At 47.1% G+C, this 22,141-nt stretch overlaps 1 protein-coding gene across 10 annotated transcripts in view; it reads left to right on the top strand.

The window, feature by feature from the left end:
- The window catches only part of PRRC2B (proline rich coiled-coil 2B), a 46,935-nt gene extending 25,461 nt beyond the window's left edge, over window positions 1-21,474 (top strand). For 5 of the 10 annotated variants that reach the window (XM_082295328.1, XM_082295325.1, XM_082295326.1 and 2 more), the window contains exons 14-32: window positions 622-826; window positions 1,515-1,734; window positions 2,367-4,427; window positions 4,560-4,759; window positions 5,446-5,591; window positions 6,037-6,178; window positions 6,787-6,869; window positions 7,563-7,754; window positions 7,894-8,088; window positions 8,513-8,599; window positions 9,544-9,648; window positions 10,242-10,434; window positions 11,614-11,711; window positions 12,361-12,488; window positions 13,096-13,333; window positions 14,731-14,907; window positions 15,580-15,671; window positions 16,199-16,319; window positions 16,714-21,474. In XM_082295328.1, coding sequence (XP_082151454.1) covers window positions 622-826; window positions 1,515-1,734; window positions 2,367-4,427; window positions 4,560-4,759; window positions 5,446-5,591; window positions 6,037-6,178; window positions 6,787-6,869; window positions 7,563-7,754; window positions 7,894-8,088; window positions 8,513-8,599; window positions 9,544-9,648; window positions 10,242-10,434; window positions 11,614-11,711; window positions 12,361-12,488; window positions 13,096-13,333; window positions 14,731-14,907; window positions 15,580-15,671; window positions 16,199-16,319; window positions 16,714-16,854 — 4,824 coding nt within the window. In that variant the 3' untranslated portion in view covers window positions 16,855-21,474. Of the gene's footprint in view, window positions 1-621; window positions 827-1,514; window positions 1,735-2,366; window positions 4,428-4,559; window positions 4,760-5,445; window positions 5,592-6,036; window positions 6,179-6,786; window positions 6,870-7,562; window positions 7,755-7,893; window positions 8,089-8,512; window positions 8,600-9,543; window positions 9,649-10,241; window positions 10,435-11,613; window positions 11,712-12,360; window positions 12,489-13,095; window positions 13,334-14,730; window positions 14,908-15,184; window positions 15,277-15,579; window positions 15,672-16,198; window positions 16,320-16,713 lie in introns of those variants that run through there. The other 5 variants (XR_014227018.1, XR_014227019.1, XM_082295324.1 and 2 more) reach the window with 5 other exon arrangements.
- The last annotated feature ends 667 nt before the right edge of the window (window positions 21,475-22,141 follow it).

The following is a 22,141-nucleotide window of genomic DNA, read 5'->3' as shown; positions in this document are numbered from 1 at the left end:
TATTCTTCTTGGATCTTCAGCAAAAGTTAAATGTCAAATCAAATTAACATCATGACAGTCCTCAGCTAAAGGAAGGTGGACTGGCCATGTGGGAGATATGGAAACAACCTGCAAGTGCCAGCCTGTCTCTGGAGGATGCACAGGAAACACTGTAAAATATTAACAGCTCTCTTAATTTGGTTTAGGTTGTTTTTATATAATCTGTTCAGCTGACAGGGGTGGAAGTAATATATATACACACTAAATAAGTTTCATTTCCTGAAAAAAGTGACATCTTCTAAAGTATTTGGTTCCAGTTAGGAAGTGGTGTTTGACAGGAAGCTGTCCTGTATTCATAGGAGTGTTGAGAAGATGCAAATTGTGATCTTAAAGCTGATCTGTTGTGTTTGGCCACATAGCCTGGCCCACAGTGGTGTGATAGTCTGGCTGCTCTGGTATTTACAGAATTAACAACTGCCACATTCCCAGTTGGTAGTGAATTGCCCCTCTCTGCTCCCCCCTCCTATCTGATATGGGATCGAGCCTTTGATAGATGGCATGTGTTTTCCTTTGCTTGACCAGTATGTCGGTGTGATTCCTGGCACCACAGCCATGTCCAATGGCCCATCCTCTTCCCTGCAGGAGCAGCTGTACAAGATGCAGCACTGGCAGCAGCAGGTCTATCCTCCCCCATCCCACTCCCATCCCCAGCGGACATTCTACCCGCCGCACCCACAGATGCTCGGCTTTGATCCCCGCTGGATGATGATGCCGTCCTACATGGACCCTCGCATGGCCCAGAGCCGCACCCCCGTGGATTTCTACCCTTCAGCCCTTCACCCTTCAGGTGAGGTGTTGTCAGTGTTTATCTTGGCTGTTGAGTTGGTTCATATCTGGAAAGTTGTTGTGTCTCTTAACCTCTGTCCAGACTTTGCCTTCTGGCTGGTATCCATTCTCTAGGGATGAGAAAGTTGGTTGAAATGCACTGCAGTGAGAGACCTTCCCTGACTGCTTTGTGAGCTTAGCAGATGTGACTGATCTTGCCCCTTGGAGGAAAGGGTAGCAGATCCACTGGTCTCACCTGTTGGAGAAGAAGGATGAGTTTTGGAGTTACTGTAATCATGTGAAATCTTAATAGACCCCCTTTAGGAGATGTGATGGAGAAACCATGTAGTTCCTGAGCTGTGTGCACTATGTACCTTCCTATCTTGTTACTAATCTTCAAAGGTGTGAATGCAAACATCAGGATGTATAAATCATTCCCTGGAGTTTGTGGGTTGCTTGATCCCAAGCCAGTGATGCTGTGTAGTGTCTATGTGGGTTGGGCTCTGAGAGCTATGTCATGTTCTGTATCACTCCAGGTGTGTTTCCCAGCTGTGCATTTTCCAAGCACAGGCTCCCCTTTACAAGAGAGGTTTCCATGGCTGCAGTGGCCTGCTGCCTGAGAAGGAAGGGGGAGTCCAAGCTAGGAGATTGTTAAATTCTTCTTGTCTGTGAGATCCTGGTGCTAATGGCATGAACTCTGTCGTGAGCAGGAATTATGAAGCCCATGATTCAGCAGGACTCCATTGGTGGGAGCAGCTGTCGGTCTGAAGATCAGAACTGTCAAGCAGGGCAGGCAGAGAGGAAAACTGCTCCCTTGGATCCTGTGCCAGTGTGGGGCCAGGACAGCTACACGTCTCTGCAGAGCAAAGGATACTCCCTGTCACATCAAAAACAGGCTGACAGCATGAGCATGGAGGGGCTGCATGCCAGGTGAGTGCAGAATTCCCCTGTCCTCGTGCATGCTGCCATGGGAGGTGCTGCTGTAAGTCATCTACTGAAAAGTGGGTGTAGAGCTGACCTGAAAGATGTCTGTGAACAGGCCCAGGTGCTGATCTGGGAGCACCCTTACTCTCCTGAGTGTTTTTGCTGTAGAGGTGTTTACAGACTGAGCTATTCAGAAATTCTATATCTGACCAGCTTGGAGCCTGTTCAGAGGGAGAGGGGGACTTGTCACCTCCATGGGAAAGGTATAAAAAACAATGAGGCAAAAATTCTGATGCTTTCTAGTTTGTCTCCTACATTTTTTGGACATTCTAAAACCAGTTCTTTGTTTTCAGATCTCCATGTTGTTGGAGGTAGAATCTCCGTTTATTTCTTAAGTTTGCTGCCCATCATAGGGACTGTTTTCTTTATCATGCATTGATTTAACAAACCAGGCAGTACAGCCTGGGGCCACAGCAGCTCTGCCCAGCGTTTTGGTATTTATAGGTTCAATGCCTCATGATTTAGCATAAACCCCAGTTTATTTCTTTTCACCTCTTATGTGCAGCCTGGGCCCTTGGAGCTGTGCTGTGCTCTGCATTACCTGACTTTCCTTTGTTTGTTGTTTGTTTCATTCTCAGGAATGAAAGTTACTCTGCTTCTGGAAGACCAGAGAGTCTGAGCACTCAGCGAGATCTCTTTGAGGAGAGAGGGGAGGAGTATTTGAATGCTTTTGACAAGAAGGCCCAAGCAGACTTTGACAGCTGCCTGTCTTCTCAGAGGATAGGCCAGGATCTCCTGTTTCAGCATCAGGAGAGCGTGCAGGAAGCCTGTACTGCTGGCAGCCGCCATGCGAACCTGAGGTGTTCGCCCCTCGAGCCTGATTTTATCCAAGCAGAGAAGAAGCCTGAATATAATGGTTGGGATATCAGCCACCATCAGAAACCTGCGGAGACGGCAGCAGAAGCTGCTGAAGAAGTGCCCCGGGATGAGCAGTCGTTCAGTGCTGACCCATGGAAGAAAGAAGGAGCCAGTACCAAACAGGCCACTGAAGAGACAGCAGAGTGGGCTCCTGAGAGCCGCAACACCAGCGGGCAGCACCAGGAGCAAATGGGGAGGACACGGCGGTCGGGCCCCATTAAAAAACCAGTCCTGAAAGCCCTCAAGGTGGAAGAGAAGGAGAAGGAGATGGAGAAGGTTAAACTGGAGGGAGAGGACAGCTCACGCCCACTGAAGGAGAAGGCAGCTGTTCAGAAGGCAGAAAATGAGTCAGATGACTCTGCTGCCTTGCTGAACTCCACACGTTACCTGCTGGATGACAAAGGTTGTTCCCAAACCAGTCTTGCACGAGAGGCTGAGAAATCCCAAGAAGAAGAAGAAGAGGAGGAGGAGGAAGAGAAGCCAGAAAGAACATGGGAGAAAAAACTATCCAGAGAGACCAGTGATCTCCCTCCCACTAAAAGAAACAACTGGATCTTCATTGATGAGGAGCAAGCTTTTGGTGGGAGAGGTCAAGGGCGTGGGCGAGGGAGAGGCTTCAGAGAGTTCACTTTCAGAGGCCGAGGCACAGTTGTGAACAGCAGGGGTGTCTACAACAACCAGAGGAGCAGCCGGGGCCGAGGGCTCCGGGAGTTCAACCAGCCAGAGGACTTCCCCAGAGGCAAACCAAGGCGCCGGATTGCCAGTGAGACGCACAGTGAAGGGTCAGAGTACGAGGAGCTCCCCAAGCGTCGGCGGCAGAGGGGCTCGGAAAATAGCAATGAAGGCTCTGTGCTGGACAGGGAGGACAGTGATTTGAAAAAGGGAGACTTCAAAGAGTCTTGGAGGTCCAACAAAATCTATTCAGATGATCACAATGGCCTGGATCCTAAGATGAGGGCTCCAAGAGCCTTTGGGAGATCGCTGCCACCGAGACTGAGCAACTCTGGCTATGGGCGAAGGGGGTTCCTGGGTAAGGAGCCCAGCCAGTGGCAAGGCAGGAGTGGGGGAGGAGGGTGGCAGGAGTACAGCCACACATCTCCATCAGACGCTTTTGGGAGCAGGCAGCAGTCTGACAGGGACTACATTCAGGACTCTTACAAACACACGGATTCCTTCTCCAGCCGGGTTTTTGATGAGAGTCATCTGGATGACAAAAGGCACTTTTTCCAGGAGGATTACTCAGCGGATCAGGAGAACATAGAGAACAGGCCCTTCAGGAGGCGGCGTCCCCCCCGCCAGGACAAGCCCCCACGGTTCAGGCGCCTCAGGCAAGAGAGGGAATCGGTTGGGCAGTGGAACCCCGAGGAGGGAGGCCCCAACCTGCTGCCCAGCCAGTGGCCAGGGAGACCCAAGCTGAGCCCTGCAGAGAAGAGCAGCGTCTCGGGCAGACGCTCTCCTGAGCTGTCCTACCAAAACTCTTCGGACCATGCCAATGAGGAGTGGGAGACAGCGTCTGAGAGCAGTGACTTCAGTGAGCGGCGAGAGAGAAGAGATGGAGTTCCAGAGAGTGAGAGCCAGCTGGAAGGTGGCCTTGGCACCGGGAGCTTGGGAGAGAAGAGGGAACTGGCAAAGAGGAGCTTCTCAAGCCAAAGGCCGCTGGTGGACAGGCAGAGCCGCAAGGCTGAGCCAGCAGGGTTTGCAGAGCAGTCCGTCAGGACTGGGGTGGGAGCGGCTTCCAGATACGAGAGCCAGCAGAATGGAACCCTGATAAAGAGCAAAAGGTAACGTTTTCTGATCTGTTACCTGATATGCAGATGTTGAAGGAGTGGACATACACCCCATGCATTTTCTTCTTGTCACTTTTATTCGTGTTCTACTGACAAAACTAAATTGTTTTCCTTCTTTCTGTGTAGGTCTCCAGAAGAAGGAGGAGGCCTTGGCAACACCAGTGGTGGGAGCAGCCATTCCATTTACAGCTTGGATAGGGCCTCCCATGTGAACTCAGAGAGTGCTGAGGGGCCGGGTAAAAAGCCAGAGAAGGAGCACAAATCCACTGCGCAAAGAGCAAATGAGAAGGGAGAGGCCTTGTCACAGTTTGAACTGAGTTATGGAAGTGAGTGTCTTGATTAATTTGTTTCTTTAAGGGGATAACACATTGTGGCTGACTTCCAAGCCAGACTGATTCAATCCAGTGCAATTTTTAATATCAGATTAGGGCCTTTTTTCCATTCGTTTACAGAAACGAGAAAATTCTCGTGTATCTAAATAGAAAAACATGGAAGGTAAAATTGTTGTTAATTTTTAAACGCAAACTTTTCAGCCAGATCTGACAGTGTCTCTAATGTTTCTTCTATTGAAAGGTTGTGTTGAGGGAGAATATTTCTGTAGTTCTCTCTGAGATGCTAATGTATTTTGGGCTTGAAATTTATACTGTGTGAAGGAAGTTGAGAGAGCATCCATAGAGGGGAATTAGAGGCTGAGCTAATGGCAGGGAGACAAGAAATGAGTATCTCTGAAAAGAAAATTACCTGAATTATCACACAGCTCCCGTTCCCAAGTTCTCCAGCTGAGGTGTGCTCATCTTGAAGCAGAGGAGACAGCAAAGTCCTGCAAGATAAAGTGGCTGGTAGATGTCAACAGACTATCATGATTTTGTTTTCAAAATGTAGCTGTGATGTTGCTAGGTGAACTTATTGTGGCATGGATCCTCTTTGGAGTGCACTGTTTAAATTACTGCTATTATAAAGCTTTATATGCACATACATGCACACTGTATTTTCCCCTGTGTGCTTTGTTCAGGTACCATCATTGATAATCGTGTGTCGAACACAGCAGAAGAGAATGAAGTTGGTTCCATGGCAGGGGAAGGCTTCATTGAGGTTCTTACTAAAAAGCAGCGTCGTTTGCTGGAAGAGGAGCGAAGGAAGAAGGAACAGGCTGCTCAGGTGAGGAATGGGAGGCAGAAAAGTTGGATCTTTTACATGGTTTGGATTGCAGTCAGAAACAGGGCCCCAGAAAGCGTTTGTGTGAACAAAAGAACGTACAGCTGACAGTGCCAAAGTAGTACAGATCCTGTATTGGGCCCCAGAAACATATTTAGGGCCGCTGGTCTGAAAAGGAGAGTTGGATTTCTGACTATTCTTGGCTTGCTGCAGAACTGTTAATTGGGAGTTAAGTTTGTAGAGTGGTCTTCATCCAAAGCAGCTTGGCTCTCTAAGCCAGCTGCTGGCTGTAGTTGGTGGGATGTTGCGCAGCAGGAGCAGTGGGGGACTTTGCACTCTCACTGTGTTATTGCCAGAACAAAGTCTCACACTGCAAAAGGTGGCTCTTTCCAGCCTTGTTAGACTGGGAGAACCTCCCAGTCTGACACCTGCGCCTTTCCCGTCACAGGCACCAGCCAAGGCCCGCGTCCTTCAGTCACGCATTCCACCTCGATTTGCTAAGAAACAGAACAGCCTGTGCTTGGAGCAGAGTGATGTAACAGTGTCTGGAAACAGCCTGGGCACAGAGATCTGGGAGAGCAACAGCCCAGGTAAGTTTGGGTCTCTTTGTTCCAAAGGGTTTCACAGAGGTGGGGAGTCCTTGAGTGTGCAGCAAGGATGGGGTCCATGGTTCAGAGGAGACAACCCTCTCCTGTCTGATGCTGGAAGTGGCAGGGGAGCTGGCAGACATGTGGAGTAGCATCTGTTCTAAGCTCTACTGTTCAGCCATCTTGCTCCTGTTGCTGGCCATGTCAGTCTCCTGATCTATTTCTTGAGTCTTCGTTTCACGTCAAGATCCTACTATACAGCATTTTCTAGCTGGTTGGGCTGGATCTACTTGAGGCTTCTTTTTTTTTGCTTTCCTACATTTTCTGATCTCTAGCCCTGTACAGCTAGTGCCTCTCTTGTTTCTCTCTGTCCTGTCTTTCTCTTGTTGTCATGTTCCCTAAGAAATCTGCTCCCTGTTCTCTACTCACTCCTCATACCCTGTGTTCTCTGCTGCGTCATGTCTCAGATGTCTGGGCAACACTTAACTCTCTGAGGTGGTGAAAATACCCTTTCTCATGTCTAGAAATGGAAGGTTAATGGTGTCATGTGTACAGAGTGTGCTCACAGCTGTGTTTCAAGCAGCTGAACCCTGCCCTCCATTCTTTTCCAGCACTTTCTGTTCAATCTCCTGGCAGTGATTCCTGGAGCAAGCCTGTAAATACCTTTAATGGTACCGAGTCTAGCACCACTGAGGTAAGTGGCACCTCATGTGCCCTTCAGGTATTGTGTGTTTAAAGTATTAATGCAGGTGGCTTTTATGCTTCTCATTGCTCCATCTCTGCTTAGTGACTCTCAGCTCTGCTTGTGCCATTTTAAACTGTCTCTTTGCAGTTATAATTTGAGCTTGATGCTGTTCAAATCTTGACCTAGAGAGCCAAGCACTGCTTGTGTGAGGGTATAAATCTGGAGTAACTGTGGTAGAGCTATTCCAGGGTTGTGCTCATCACTGCATGCAGACTGTGGTCGAGGAGGGTGGAATCCCATAGGTCTTGTTTGTGCCTCATGCCTGTGAGCAGTGTGTAGCTGTAGCCTTAATGCAGGGAGGGCAGAGTAGTTCCAGAGCGTTTCACCTCTGGAGACCAAGAGTTCAAATTTGGCTTGAGTCACACGTGAAGTGAGTTTGGCAGTCTCAGCCTAGTTGCTCTGTGGGACACTTTCTCCTTACTCTGAAGCCATGGTCTGGTTGGTGCATCAGTTCACCTGTCTCAGGGCTGTATAGAACTGAAGGAGCAGCCAAGGGGTGCTGCAGGTCAGGCCCAACTCCTTTGCAGTTAACCAGGACGGTGATTTGAAAAGGGGACATGGTCTTGCTGTTTTCGGGGATGTTCTTCCTCGGTGGCGCTGGGTCGGAGTCCGGGGCTTTAACACATTTCGTGCTTTGCATAGCAGGGATTTAAAGGCAGCCAGGGGGATAGTGGCATTGACTTGAGCGCGGAGTCTCGGGAATCCTCCGCGACCTCCTCCCAGCGCAGTTCTCCATATGGCACCCTCAAACCAGAGGAGATGAATGGGGCTGGCCTGGTGGACCCAAAGCCTGACTGCCAGAAGGAGCAAGTGCAGAAGCAAACTGATAAAAAGGTAATCTGGACTCGCAGCCAAGCCAGAGCGCAGAGTGAGAGACCTTGTGAAATGGTTGTGTTGTTCTTGATAGCATTTTTAAGGCTTGAGGTTGGGTTATTTGGTCTTTGTGTCTCAGCCTCTCTGCTTTCCTGTTAAGGATTCAGATCAAGGCTCAGGACAGAACAAGGAACACAAGCCTGGACCAATCGGCAACGAACGCTCCCTGAAAAACAGAAAGGGTTCGGAGGGAACGGAACGGCTGGAAGGGAATATTCCCCCTGTTAATGGGGTGGAAATTCACGTGGATTCTGTACTTCCTGTGCCACCCATTGAATTTGGAGTAAATCCTAAAGTGAGGATGGAATTTAATTTTATCTTCTTGGTGATTTGATCTTGTTGAGACATGAAAGTGGTTTGAGGCAGAAGGATTATTTAGAGGAAGCTTCCAGCTGTAGATTTGCCTTAGATTTCATTACTGACACAAACCAGGTACTCAAGATGTCCTGGCAGACATGAAGCATCCACCTGGAAATACTGTCCCGAGGACCAGCTGGGGTGGTAACAGAGATGAGGGACAAAATTATGGCCAAGCTTTTGTGTGCCTCTGGGGGTTGCCTGCTGCTGAGCGCTGAGAAATGTTTTCTGTTCCCAGCAAGGCTTATGGAGGCCAATCTTTAGTTTGTAATGTCATGATTCAAGCTAGAGTCATTAACCATGAAGAGCAGATGGGTGGTCCATGGACCTGGATTTGAATTTTATGTGTTTTGCCTTTTCAGGACTCTGACTTCAGCTTGCCACCTGGTTCTGCCTCTGGCACTGCAGCTAACCCTGTCACCAAATTGCAGGATGCCTTGGCCAGTAATGTAAGTATATTTTTTCTTCTGGCATTGATTCATTGGAGGTACTCCTCAGGTAAACCTCAGATGCTTCCAAGGAGAGCAAGCATATTTGCATCTGACTTCACATTTCATGCTTAGGTAGCACATGTCACTAAAATCCAAAATGGAAATCTCGAGGTATCTTGGTAAAATCAGTGTCACAAACTCAGAAGTGATGCAGGGAGCAACTTCATTGTCATTGTGACCTGTGTAAAGCCATCTCTGAGATTACCAGTCCCTTCCCCTGAGACACACAAGTCTTGGACACGGCCATGATGCAGATAGTGGCATGTTTAGACCCTGACTGCCCAGCTTCCTCAGAAGGTCTCATCTGCCACAGCAAGGCAGAGAACTGTAACGTGCTGGTCAGGCCTTTTTGGAGGTTTCCCAGCTTATTCCAACCATCTGGGTATTTCATATTCTGTGTGAAAGAGTGAGCACACTGAAAGCCCAGCTGGTAGCTCAACTGTGGACAGCAGTGTGAGACACACACAAAGGTGCTTTTGAAATGTCTTCAAGTTTCTAGGTTGTTTGGTTTTGATTTTGGAGATTTGTCTTAAAGGGTGTTTCTTTTCAGAAATGCTTTTTCAGAAACAGGTTTTGTTTGAAACCTCGGTAGTTTCTAAATAACGGGGCAGGAGAGACAACTCTTCTGCAAATGGAAGTTACTGATCAAACTGATTTTTTTAAGTGGAAGCTGGTATAGTTCAGCATAGAAGGGTGTCTTTGCACGTAACCAAAGCTTCCTTTATTGCAAGAGCAGAATGGATCCTGGTTGAATGTGGTACTTGGCTCCTGCAGTACTACAGGGGACTGAAGTCTTTGAGGTGCAGTTACTGGAGCTGCACAGCTGAGCCTCTGTCAGCCTCAGTGGCTCATAACATTCTCCTAAGAGTTCACAAGTTCACCTTTTACTACTCTCCCCTCAGGCAGGGTTAACACAGTCCATTCCCATCCTGCGAAGGGATCATCACCTCCAGCGCTGCATCGGCCTGAACCCCATGTCCTTCCCCACTGCAGACCTTACTCTTAAGGTAAGGAAGCTGAAGGTGTGTGCATACCATGTCTCTGTGAGCAGAGTGGTAGGGTGTGGAGAGCTTTCCCAGAGTGTTTTGTTAGGTATTGCTGAACTTGAATTAGCTTCTGTAAAAGTTGTGCCTATGTGCTATTCAGCATGAGTGCAGGGGTGTGTGTTTCAAGGCCTGGATGCAGGAAGTCCTTGCCGATTGTAGAACCAGTGCAACAGAGCTTTCCTATTTCAGTACTGGGTAAGGTGGCTGCTCAGGGATCCTGGGAAGCCTGGTGGTGTAAGGAGAGGGAAAAACCAAACAAAACCCACCCAAGTGTACAAACAAGAACAACAACAAAACCAAATAAACCAAAACAAAAACCACCTCCACCCCAAACCCAAGAAGCTGAGCAAATACCAAGGGGTTTGAGTATTTGTGAAGGATTCTTGCCCATTAGAAATTGTTGTGGAACCCCGTGACCTCAGACCTGTCAGCTTTCTACTATGTCTCTAGACTGCAGTGAATTTGAGCTCATAGGACACAGATGAGCAGCTCTGGGCTTTGGTACTGTCCTCCCCATTTGAACTGTCTGTAGTTATTGTCCTTTGTTTCCATAGATGGAGTCTGCTCGTAAAGCTTGGGAAAACTCTCCGAGTTTACCAGAACAGAGCTCCCCAGGAGGTGCAGGCTCAGGCATCCAGCCTCCTTCCAGTGTTGGAGCTTCCAACGGTGTCAGCTACAGCTCTTTTGGTGGAGTTTCTATGCCTCCTATGCCTGTGGCATCTGTAGCACCTTCTGCATCTATTCCAGGTACCTGCAAACTGCAGCAGCATTGGCATTGTCTGGTTGCTATCTGGGAGTCATCCTCTGGTTCTAGTAGATGAGAGCATGGTGAGAAGAGCTTCCATGTAGAGTAACTGGCTGGCTGGTGTTTGACAGATTCTTAACAATTCAGGCAAGACAGAGAGAGTGACTGTCTCTCCACTTAGAAGAATGTGACTGGTCTAAGCTTAATACAAAGACAACTCTACCTGTGTAGTGGCAAGTCTCTCTGATGTCTCAATAGATCTTGCTTACCCTTTACTGTGTGCCCAGTAGAATAGAAGGAGAGAGACCTATGGCTGAGAGGCTTCAACAGTCCCAGTATCAGTATCAGCCATTCCTCTGCTTGTTTTGCCATTGAAGTCACAGGTTCTGAGCACCTTCAGCTCTTTGTATGTAATAACAACAGCTGGCTTACAGCTCACAGAACTCTGGGAGGGGGGAAGAAAGCTTAACTCAGTCATGGTAGTATGTGTAATTAATGTAATAATTGCTTTTTCCTCTGGAAAGAGGAAATGTTCCGGGATTCTCTGACTCCTGGGTCCCAAAGGGCTTCTCATGTATGCACTGTCTTTCTCATGTCTCAATTCAAGAACAGAGTGAAATGTGTAGTGACTCTGTTACTAGCTTCCACTTGGTAAACAGATTGTTTCAAGTCAGGTGATTTCCTTCCTCACCCACTCTAATCTTGCTGCTTAATCCTGTGGTTGAGATCTGCACAGAAGCACAGGAGTGGCTAGCGGGTGCCACCCTTGGGGTGAATATGGCTTTTAGATCTCCTGTGTCAAGGTCTTAAATGCCGTGTTCGCTCTTTCTGTCCCTCTTAGCTGCAAAGATGAGATGGTTGCAGAGCAGATTTCTGGCATTTAGTTTGGAGTACAGGTTACTAGCTTCTGAACTGCTAGTGTCTGACTCTTTTGTGGAGGTGGGAAACCTGGGTTTACATTTAGCCTCTTAGAGAAAGGTATGATTAATTCTCAGCAATCCTGCTATTGCTGATGTTGTTATGTGGAGGTAGGAGCTTTGCAGACTCTTCTGAATGGGTACCATGTTTGTGTTGACTTGCTGAGAGGTAGGAAATAGTATTGACCTGCAGATCTCTGCAGTGTACTGTGTCTGTGTCTCCCTTGTACCTTGAATTTACAGCCTGCCTTTTCTGATGTCCAGGTAACCATATTCCACCCCTGTATCTGGATGGCCACGTGTTTGCAAGTCAGCCACGCCTGGTCCCTCAGACGATACCTCAGCAGCAAAGCTACCAACAGGTAAGGGAGCAATACAGCTTGCAAGTGGTTTTTCAAGGATTCTTCAGGGTGGCACTTAAGAAATGAGGAGTAACTTTTCCCTTTCATAGCCCAAAGGAACTTAAATGTGGCTCCCTTTAGGTTCCTTGAATGTTACTTCCCAGTGGGTGTCAGAGGTTAGTAAAACTGAAAGGAGGGAATTGAGGAGTTTTTCCCCTTCTGTACCAGTGCCCTTGGACTGGTTTTAACTGAAGCAGATGCTGAGCCTTATGTGAGATGAAGTGACTTTCAGTAAATTCCCCAGCCAGTCAATAATGATTAGTAACTTCACTAGTAAATAGGATGTTGGTAGGGCTGGGGAGAGCTCTTCCAAGGTAGAGTACAGGCAGGTGAGACCTGGGATTGTCAGTGCCTGCTTTATGTGAGGAGCATGTTGGTTCCTTTGTGTCCATCAAATGCCTCTTGCTGGCATCAACCTCTGGGTGCCTGTGCAGTGTCTTCTTCCCTGGCAGTGCTGCTGTTCTGGGGAATGATGCAGGGCTGGGTAAAGGCACGGTGTAGATAATTGTCACCGCAGATTGACTCATGCAGGAAACTGATGGGTTTTTAACCACCTTGGAGAGTTTCTGGCTCCTCTTGTACCTCTCAGTCATATTCATTTCTTCTGCAGGCTGCTGCTGCTCAACAGATTCCCATTTCCCTCCACACATCCTTACAGGCCCAAGCTCAGCTTGGACTGAGGGGTGGTCTGCCTGTTTCCCAATCCCAGGAGATGTACAGCTCCATACAGCCCTTCAGGTAACTGCTTCCAGTTTTCCTTTCCTTGTGGCTTGCTCTCTTATATTCCTGATTTCTGTGTACATTGATCAGATACTCCACACTCATCTTCCCTTTCCCCTTTGTTGGACTGCTGTTCCCTTCCCCTAATAACAGTGCCAGTGTAGGGAGCATGAGAGTGAAAAATCTGAATTAGTACTTAGTGCCTCAGAAGCCTAAACACTGAGGTTTAAAAAAAAAAATCCCTTATTTGCTATAGCTGTTGGAATCTTTAACTTCTCATTTTTTCCTGGTTTGCAAAACTGCTGCAGGCTTTTGGTACCCTGAATCCTCCCTTAACTGGTAATCCACAGGTGGTTCCGTGGGATACTGAAACATAAATATTAGATACTACTCAATGTTGTTCTGTTGGATATTCCTGCAACACAAGGACGTGGTTGTAAAAGTTTAAGAGTGGAAGTAAAAAACCCTAGTAACTAAAATGGAAAGTGGCATCACAGCTTATTTCTAAGCTGTCAGTTTAGTTGTCTGAGAACTGATGGCAGGCCAGATACGGTTTGGCAGGGTGTGTTTGTACAGTCTCCAAAGGTTTTGTGCATAATGACTGAAGCATGTTTTTCTCCTGCAGGTCTCAGGTGTATATGCACCCCAGTCTGTCCCAGCCCAGCACCATGGTCCTGACAGGAGGCACTGCTCTGAAGCCTCCGTATTCCGCCTTTCCAGGCATGCAGCCCTTGGAGGTGGTGAAAACCCAGTCTGGGTCCCCCTATCAGCCCATGAATGGAAGCCAGGCACTGGTTTATGAGGGCCAGATAAACCAGGCTGGTATGGGAGCCTCCCAGATGATGGACTCTCAGCTCACACAGGTTAGGAGCAGGACTGGCGAGCCACTCCTTTGGTCCAGGCTAATTCACAGCCACTTGTTTCTGAGAATGGGTTGTAACATGTCTGTCTGAACTAAACGCTTTGTAAAGAGGCAGAAGATTTCCCTGAGACACTGTTTTGTGAACCATGGTTTCACATATGCAGCACCTTATTTAATGAGATGGTTGCTAATGCCTTGTCTGTCCCTGCTGAGATGTCATTTTGTAACTTGGAAGTCAGACCTTCCAGTGCTGCATGCATAGGAGGCCATGATGCAATGGTTGTCCTAAAAGTACCTCTTCTGAGAGCCAAATCCCAATCATCTCTCCCATCACCTCAGCTTCCAGGGCAACTAGGAACTCGTATTAAAGGCTCATCCGTCTTCTCAGTTCATTTGTCGTCCAAGTCTTATTTACAACTTCTGCTGATCTGTTTGGCAGAATTCTAACAGGAATTTCAATGTGTGAAAATGTTTTAATAAAGCATGGTTCACATAAAAACATTGAATTCTACTGTGAGCATAGCTGTGTTTGTGGGCATGTGCTCTGATTCTCTGGAGAAATTTGATAATTTTATTAAACTCATCTTACGTTTATCTTGTGCAACTTGTTAAGGTTTATTTTTTGTTTCAGAGGGATTTTTATGTTGTGACTGACGTAAAGAGTTAATCCTGAAAGTAACTTAGGTGAGGAGGAGAATACTGGCAAAGTAAATATTTGAAGAAATGCTTTATCCATCATAAGCAAGTAACTTGGTTTCTTTTGCCAGCCTTAGATTGGTTTATATATTTATTCCAAAGTGTTGATAGAACCTCCCAAATCCAGCAATTGTGCGAAAATCTGAGGGAACAGGAGGCGCCTCAGCCCTGAGCTACGTTGTCTTTTGTAATTGCTCTTAATTACATCCATCATTGGTTTGAAGCTCACCACAAAACATGGAGCTGAGGTCCCCATCGCTTTCTCTAGAGGTCTGATCCTCAAAATGTTGTGGTGTAAAAGTGTAGGAGATTTTCTGGCTTGGGCAGCAAACACAAAAAGCACGTGACACTGCGCTGTCTGACACTGGCATTGTATCAAGGGAAAACAGACCTGTGAAGTGACCATGAGGAAGACTGGGAAACTGGGCTCTAGGAATGGAGGAAAGCCCCCATCCAAGGGCAGTTATGTTAACTTGATGGCATGTTATAAACCCAGCTGATAAGGGTGTTGGCAGCACTGCCAGAACATCCATTTCGGTGTGAAAGTCCCTCCGTTACAGTGATTTGAATTTATTCTGTGCCAGACTGCGCTGCTTGGGAGCTTCCTGTTGGCAAGGCTGTGCTGTCAGGGTATTGGGAGGCAGCATGTCAAACACGAGACTGTTACTGCCATTGAGGTAACTACATGTCCTTGTCACACAGCTGACAATGCCTGTGCCTGGCTCCCAGCTGCCTCTGCCCCGCTACGGCTCTGGCCAGCAGCCCCTGCTTCTGCCACAGTCCATCCAGCTTCCTCAGGGGCAAAACCTGCCTGTAGGAGCTCCCCGAAGAATCCTCCCTCCTGGATCCCAACCTTCTGTTCTTGCTGCCAGCAGGGAGGTAAGGATTAAGTCCTGGTGCTGCTCATGGCATTCAGTAACCCCTCCTGCGTTGAAGTTCTACTTCTTGCTTGTTAAAGGGGAGAATGGCTTGTTTGGGATCCTTAAATATCCAAGCCAAGGATTGCTGTTAAAATGAAGGAACCCTTTTCCCCTCATCTCCAAAGTGCAAGCCAGCAGTTTTCAGGTTTTGCTGCTGGTCATCATTCTGTTTCCAGGGAGCCACATCCTGCCTTGATCCAGTTTGGAGTCTCCAGTTTTATTACATGTTTACACAGGTTTCCCCAGAGTGCTTGAGGGGTGGTGAGCTCCAGACACAGTTGGAATACTGCCCAGATATTTCACTCTGTTGTGAAGCTTGTCCATTTGAGTAGGTATATTAATGTCATGTCTGGTTTGATGGATTCATATAATGAGTTTGACTTATTACAGGGGAGAGAGAGCACAGCAGTTAACTTCCAGGTTCTGTATTTGCTTGTGCTGATGGCTTGGTGCTTTAATACAAACAGATTATTTCACTTACAAGCCTCACTTTCTTCACCTGAAAAATACTACTTCTTCTAATGGGCACAATGGGGAGAAGGGCAAAGATTTGGCTTGAGTGTTTATATGAAGTAATGAGTGATTTGTAAATGCAAAGATGATACTCTCTCTCACTCATTTTCCTCTGTAGTCCTCCCAGATGGAAATGAAAGGGTTTCATTTCTCCGATGGTAAACAGAGCATGTCCTCCGGAGGGTCTGTACCATCCTCACACACGTACAGGTGAGATGTTCACAGAACTTGGGCTCCTTAGTCAGGATGGGGGAGAAACATGTGGTGCACCCATCATCCCTGTACAAGATCCACCTGGGTCTTCGTGTCTAGAATGTGCTTACTTCAATCCAAATACTCGTATCTGAGTGCATGGTCATGGCTTTCATTTTGGGCGTGGGCCAGTGTGTGTATCTGACGTGGTGCTTTGTGGGAAGTGCATAAAGTTACCTGTTCACTAAGTCTCAAAGGTTGGAATTGGTGTGTGCTTTTGTTCCTTGTGGAGGTGAGAGGATCATTGAATAAATGTTAATGGTCCTGAAGATGGGAGTGTGTATGTCTATACACATCAGGTCATTGAGGCTTTTGGGACACTCAGGTTTTTTTTGGTTTTTTTTTTTCTCTCCTAACCCACCTGTGTGTTGTGGTTTGGACTGTGGAGCTCACTGATCTGCACAGCACAAACTCGTGCCCTGTGTATTGCTGCTTTGCTGTCTCTTTTACTTTCACACATGAATAAGGCTCTCATTCCATTGTAGAATTTACTCCATGAATGTTGTCGACTCTTCGATTTCCAGGCCTAGCTCTGCCAGCCCCAGCGGGAAGCCGTCGGGACCAGCAGTGAGCATGGGCTCTGTGCAAGGACACTATGTACAACAGGTAGTGTACCTGAGTTTTTTGTACAGCCCAAAAAAATACCTGCTCTTCTACACTGTTGTGTTTGTGCCTTGGGCTGCAGAGGAGAGGCAGCAAGGTAGAAAGGCCTGTGTTAGCTGAAGGTCCATGTGGGAGCTGGTATTTTCCCCTGGCTAGGTGGGTGTTCTACTGAGTCCAAGAGTAATGCTGTGTAGTTTGAAAGTCAGGAGAGATTAGAGGATTACCTGTTCTACTGTAGAATATTTATGAGTTACTTGCATTGCCAAGTATGTGAGACACTGAGATTCTTAAATGTGAGGTGTTACAGGAGCAAATTTGATGTCTTTCATGAAGTTTGCTTATTCTGTCTGCCTGGAGGTGTCTGTCCTAGCTAATGCTTTGGTTTTTGTGTCAAAAGGCAAAGCAGCGGGTGGATGATAACAAAGCCAGTCTGGGAGCAGTGAAGCTGCAAGAAACAGCCTCCACAAACCAGATGAAGCCAGTGCGCACAGGAGCGATCAAACCTCAGGCAGTCAAAGTGGAGGAGAGCAAGGCCTAGGAGCACCTCTGATGCCCAGCTGGTCCTGCTGCCTGAGAGGCACCACAGCTTAGACTGGACCCCACTGTATGTCCTGAAAATCTCACCAGATCTATCCCCACCCCACACTGACTGACTACAGCGACATCATTCAAGCCCCTCTCCCAACAAAGCAGTTTGAAACAGTGGATATGACATTGACCTGCTTGCTTTAAAACAAACCAATCATGTGACTTTTAAGTGGCTTTAGCCATTTTTTTTTTATTTCCCCCCCCCATGCCCCATCCACAGGTAGCTGTGATCGCTCACTTGGCAAAGCCCGTCCTTCTCCTTCCTTACTTCTGTCTCAGCAGAGTGGCAACTGGGGGAGAGGGGTTAGTTTGAGGTTTTTCATTTTAAAGGCAGCTGAGGTTTTTACAAAAAAGCTGTATCTTTGTTTATAGCAGAACTTTTATATGTTCTCTCATTCCCCCCCTTTCTGCTTTCCTCATTCCTTTCAGAAAAGAATTCCCTTCAGCTAAAATGTGTTCTGACAAAACTCTGCTTAGTTTTGTATATGGTTCTGTGCTATGTTGAGAGTTTGAGTTTGTTTGGGTGTATTTCCCCAGATGATTTAGTCTTTCAGACTATTTGATTAAAAAAAAACAGGACAGTTACAGCATTTGTTAATTTTTCAGTATTTTTGTTTGAAGCTAGAAGCAGTACTTGCATTAGGAGTAAATGTGTACTAAAGACATAGTACATCAGTGCATAAATCCTGAAACTTGCACCACTTCAACACAGCTTTGGGGTGCTTTGTGCACAATAAAATTCGGCATTTTCATTTTAAGGAAAAAAAACCAAACCACCAAATTTCTGTTGCAAGCTCATACAGATCTAGGGGTTTGATTTTTCCTTTTTGCGGGTTTCGGATTTTTTTAGTGACTGCAAAACACACAAGAAGATGTAAATCATAGATTTACAAAACGTGTTTTGTAACATGTTAGGAAGAAAAAAATTCTCCTCACAGCACATGGGTCAGAAGAGTTGGCTAGAGCCAACGGGTCTGTATGGACTACTTTTTGTAGTTGTGATGCTCCCTCATGCTCCCTGCCTTGGCTGCTTGAATTCTTCATTTCTCCTGAGACTTGTCCTATATTGTGTCCGTCCCTCGGGGCTGCTCTCCTAAGCTTTGCTCTTTTCCCTGAGTCTTGCTTTCTGTTCCTCTAATCCACAGCCTTTTGTAAAATTTGCATTGAAACGTGTTGGTAAGGGAGCCCCTCTGCAAGGCACACTTGGAACCTCCTGTTTTGGGTTGGAAGTGCATGGTTACAGAGGCAGTTTGGAATCATCCTTCTCTCCTTCCCCAGGTGAACAGCAAAGGGTTCTTTACTCTGATGCAGTTGCATACAGTGTGTGTACAGCATCGTCACCTCACCACTCCTCTCCAGTATTTGATGATCTACACAAGGAAGATCCCAGTGGGAGAGGTTGGGTTTTATTTCTTTGGCTGTTTGGTTTTGGTTTATGTGCGTGTGTGTGTGTGTGTGCGCGCGTGTATACGTAGATTTTTTTAGGACGGACTTAAAAGTTCCTGAAAGGGCTTGGAGTCCTTCACCTGATGGTAGTCTAAAGTAAAAACTACTTTCAGCTAACTTGGTTTGTGTTGTTTAGCTCTTTCAAAATGTAAAGTAGGCTGGTCACTCTGAAGTGAGGGACAGAACCATTTTTGGAGATGATAGCTTGCTCATGGGCTGTGTGTCAGCCTCTGCTGGGTGGCAGAAAGTCATTTGGTGGTGGTTCCAAAGAAGATATTTTGAACAAAGAATGTATTGGGGAAGGGATCTGAAAGGTGTTCTTGTTTCTTTGTTTGCTTTTTTTTTTTTTTTTTCCCTCTTCCCTTTCTGGAAAAAGATCCTTTGTAACTTTGTAAGGATGCATTTGAAGTTTTAAGCTAGGCATAAATATGATTTTTATACAGTAGCTTTAAAGAGCTTAGAAACCTAAACTAACTTAGGCATAGTAATGTCCCCTCTGCACAGGTGTCCCCATGGATCATGGCAGAGAACCCGAAGGGAAAGGGATAGCATGGTACTTCAAGAAACAATAAGAGCTCTTTTTTTCTTAGGTTTTATGGATTTTAATTTCAGAGCAGAGTGTGCCAGCGTCTCTCTAGCATCCTCCTTAAAGTACAGGGTTTGAGATTTAGTGACAAATATTTCCCCCAACCTTCAGACATCTCCCAGACCTGCATCCTCATCTGCTAGTCCTGCTCCCAGTGTTTTCCAAAGATTGCACCACCAGTAAGTCATCCCACCTTCATTTGTATTTTCTCCCTTGAAATACCATTAAACAGCAGAATTGTCTGTTCGGGATTTTTTTATTATCCTTCTGCCCAGCTGGTCCTAGCTAATATGAGCCCACAATCTTAACTAATGGCTAAAGAGACTTACCTGAGCCCCCCTCTTCTCATCTCTTCCCTACTCTAGACACACTACTTCAGCTTTACAAAGACAGTAACCTCCTTCCTCCCACCTGTATGACTTCAAAATGGTCAAACGTGTTGGAGAAACTGGGTTATTGCAAGATCCAAGTTACTGCAGTCCCTCTGGTGTAAATGCCATCAGAACTACAAAACTTCCTGTTGAAAAAGGTCACCCTTCTTTCTCTTTTAATCCCTCCATTCCTTCCCCCAACAGAATAAAACACTAGAATTTATTTATACGTATTTGATGTTGTAGGTCTAGGTGAAAAAGTAATTGTTTCACTGCTCTATTTATATATTATGTCTGAATTATTCTGTGCAGGAAAGGCCAAGAAATGCATGTGAGCTTCATTCCATTCCTCACCTTTGTGTGACTGTCAGCTGCAGTTGGCAAGACTCTCTCACTTAGTGGAGTTTTGTGTGATGGAAAGCAGTTTTAGAGCCCAAATTTCTACGGTGCAATATCCTTCTCTGGCATATATTTTTGCTTGTTTGTTTGTTTGTTTAAAGCTAGTTCAAGGTTAGTGCAGTTTGTGGTGCTCTGGAGTCAAAAGGAAAAGCCTCTGATCCTCAAAGGAGCAGAAATGCCAAGGGAGCTGGAATGCTGATAAAAAATCCAGCATGGAGAGGAGGATGGAGATGGCACAGTATCAACAGTTACAGAGAGTCCTTCTGCTTGCTGTCTGCACTCCTGAAGGGTTGATTTATTGCTGATTCATTCCTTTGTGAGTTGCTTTTGCTTTAACTGGAAGTCAGCTACCAAATTGCAGCTTCCTTCTGCTGGGAAAGATGCAGGGTGCAGTGGGAGGGAAAGGTGGAATCCATCTTTCCAGCAACAGTGGGTGAAGCAGGAATGTTCAGAGGCTGACTTCGCTGCTCATGTTCAGCAGAGGGTCTGAAGCCCCTGTGAGATCAGTTCCCTGTCACACAGTGAGTCACGGCCAGCAGCTCCCCAGTCAGTGCTGCTTTCCTCACCACTTCTGCTGTTAGCTCTTCATTTAAAAATAAATCAACGTTGAAGTCGGGGGGGGGGGGGGGGGTAAAAAAGCACTCCAGTATATTTTAAATGACAAGCAGAAGCAGCACAGTCACCAGTGACACAGGTATTGCTGTTGATGTTCCATAGCTTGCTCCTGGCTGTGCCAGCTGTGCAGTGTCAGCACCTCTGGATGTGTTTGCTGTCCGTTGTGTGTGGTGTTCACACAGAGGCACTCACTCCATCAACACCTTCCTTGCAGGAATGCTGCAAAGCTACAAGCTGCCCTGTGGTTCCTGTGTGTTTATAGATAGGTATTCAAACTGAGCCGAGTGTTTTTGCTGTGTCTCACCTCTAGGCTACTCCAGTCACGTTGCAGCCAGCACCCTTGCATGCCAGGACCTCCTTCTGTTGCATTTTCTTAACCCTCCCTTTTACTCCAGGCTGGTTAAGCACAGGTTAATTCCTTGTAGCACTGGTTATTTTTTATTCAGCAGCCCAGTTTCTTCATAAGAAAGTTGCATTTGTGAATAAAATTTAATTCACAACAGCCACCAGCGTGCTTAGTTGTGGCCCATGGATAGAAAAGGTGCATTTTACTGAAGCAAAAAAGAGACGGTAGAGTCCAGCTATTTTTGTTGTTTATTTTAATCCAAAGACCACCAGGTTTTCCCAGTGGCCATAGACACTCGCTTGGCTTGTTCTGGCTGCTCCAGGTGTCCTTGGCTGTTCCCCCAGGAATCACAGCTGCAGCAGTGAGGCGCTCACTCTTTAGCATGTCTCGAGGCATTGTCCTTAGCTGGAATCCTCCCTCTGGTTCTGTATAAATTGCATTTGTTGTTTCTCAAGGGGATATTGTCCTCCTTAAAGCTTTTAACTTCATGACCTGTATAGTAAATTTTTTTTGGCCTTTCCTCTCTTTGTCTTTTCATGTAGACCAGATATTTGAAAGGGCAGACGATGGATAATTGTGTAACGTGCAACCTGTTTATATTTTTTGGAAACTTTTACTCGGACCGGAATTTGAATCACGGAATCACCAGGCCAGTTGCGGCACACTCTTTATTGCCCTTCTCGTTTCAGTACCTATTGTTTCTCCTTTCAAATATGTGATTGTATTAGCTCTTTCCATATGAAAGAATTCTCCTTATTTAAATAAAAAAAAATTAAAAAAAAAAAAGCAGATTATGCTTTTCTCAAATTCCCTAGTGCCTTGTCTGGTTATTTTAGTTAGAAACCTGGGCGGTTTTTTTTTTTTCCTATTAAGTTTGTGTGAATGGTGGTGCCACACCACTGATGCCCCAGAGTGGGGAGGGGGATGGACACAGTGTTTGGGGTGCTGTGGCACCCTCGGCCGCGGTCCGTGGTTATGACCGTGCGCCCTCAGAGCCGCCATTGCGGGGGGGCCGGGCCCGGTCGCTACACGCGGGCGTCGCCATGGTAACACATCCGGGTTCCCCTGGTTCCGCCCCGCATCGTGGCGTGCGCCTGACGTCACATCCGGCGTCGCCAGGTAGGGGGCGGGTGTAGCGCGGCGCGCGGAAGGGCCACGCCTCCGCCCCGGCGCGCGGGGCCCGTGAGGGGCGGGGGGGTCCCGGTCCTGATCCCGGTCTTAGTGCTGATCCTGCTCACGCTCCCCGTCTTGGTCTCCATCCCAATTCCTAGGGTCGTGGCCCCGGTCCCGCTCGCCGTCCCGATCCTAATTTCGATCCTAGTGCTGGTCCCGGTCCCGGCTCCGCGGTGCCGCCGGTCACTTGCCCCCATCACCTCCGTACAGCTGAGGGGGGTGGGCGAGGTCTGGGGGGGGGATTCGGGTCGGTGTTCCTTTGCCCCCCAAAAACACTGAAGGGAGGATCCAGGGCTGGATC

This window comes from Coloeus monedula (assembly GCF_965178545.1).
Source record: "Coloeus monedula genome assembly, chromosome: 21".
Lineage (NCBI taxonomy): Eukaryota > Metazoa > Chordata > Aves > Passeriformes > Corvidae > Coloeus > Coloeus monedula.
Note: the sequence above shows the minus strand (reverse complement) of the source record. Positions and strands in the feature narration are given on the sequence as shown.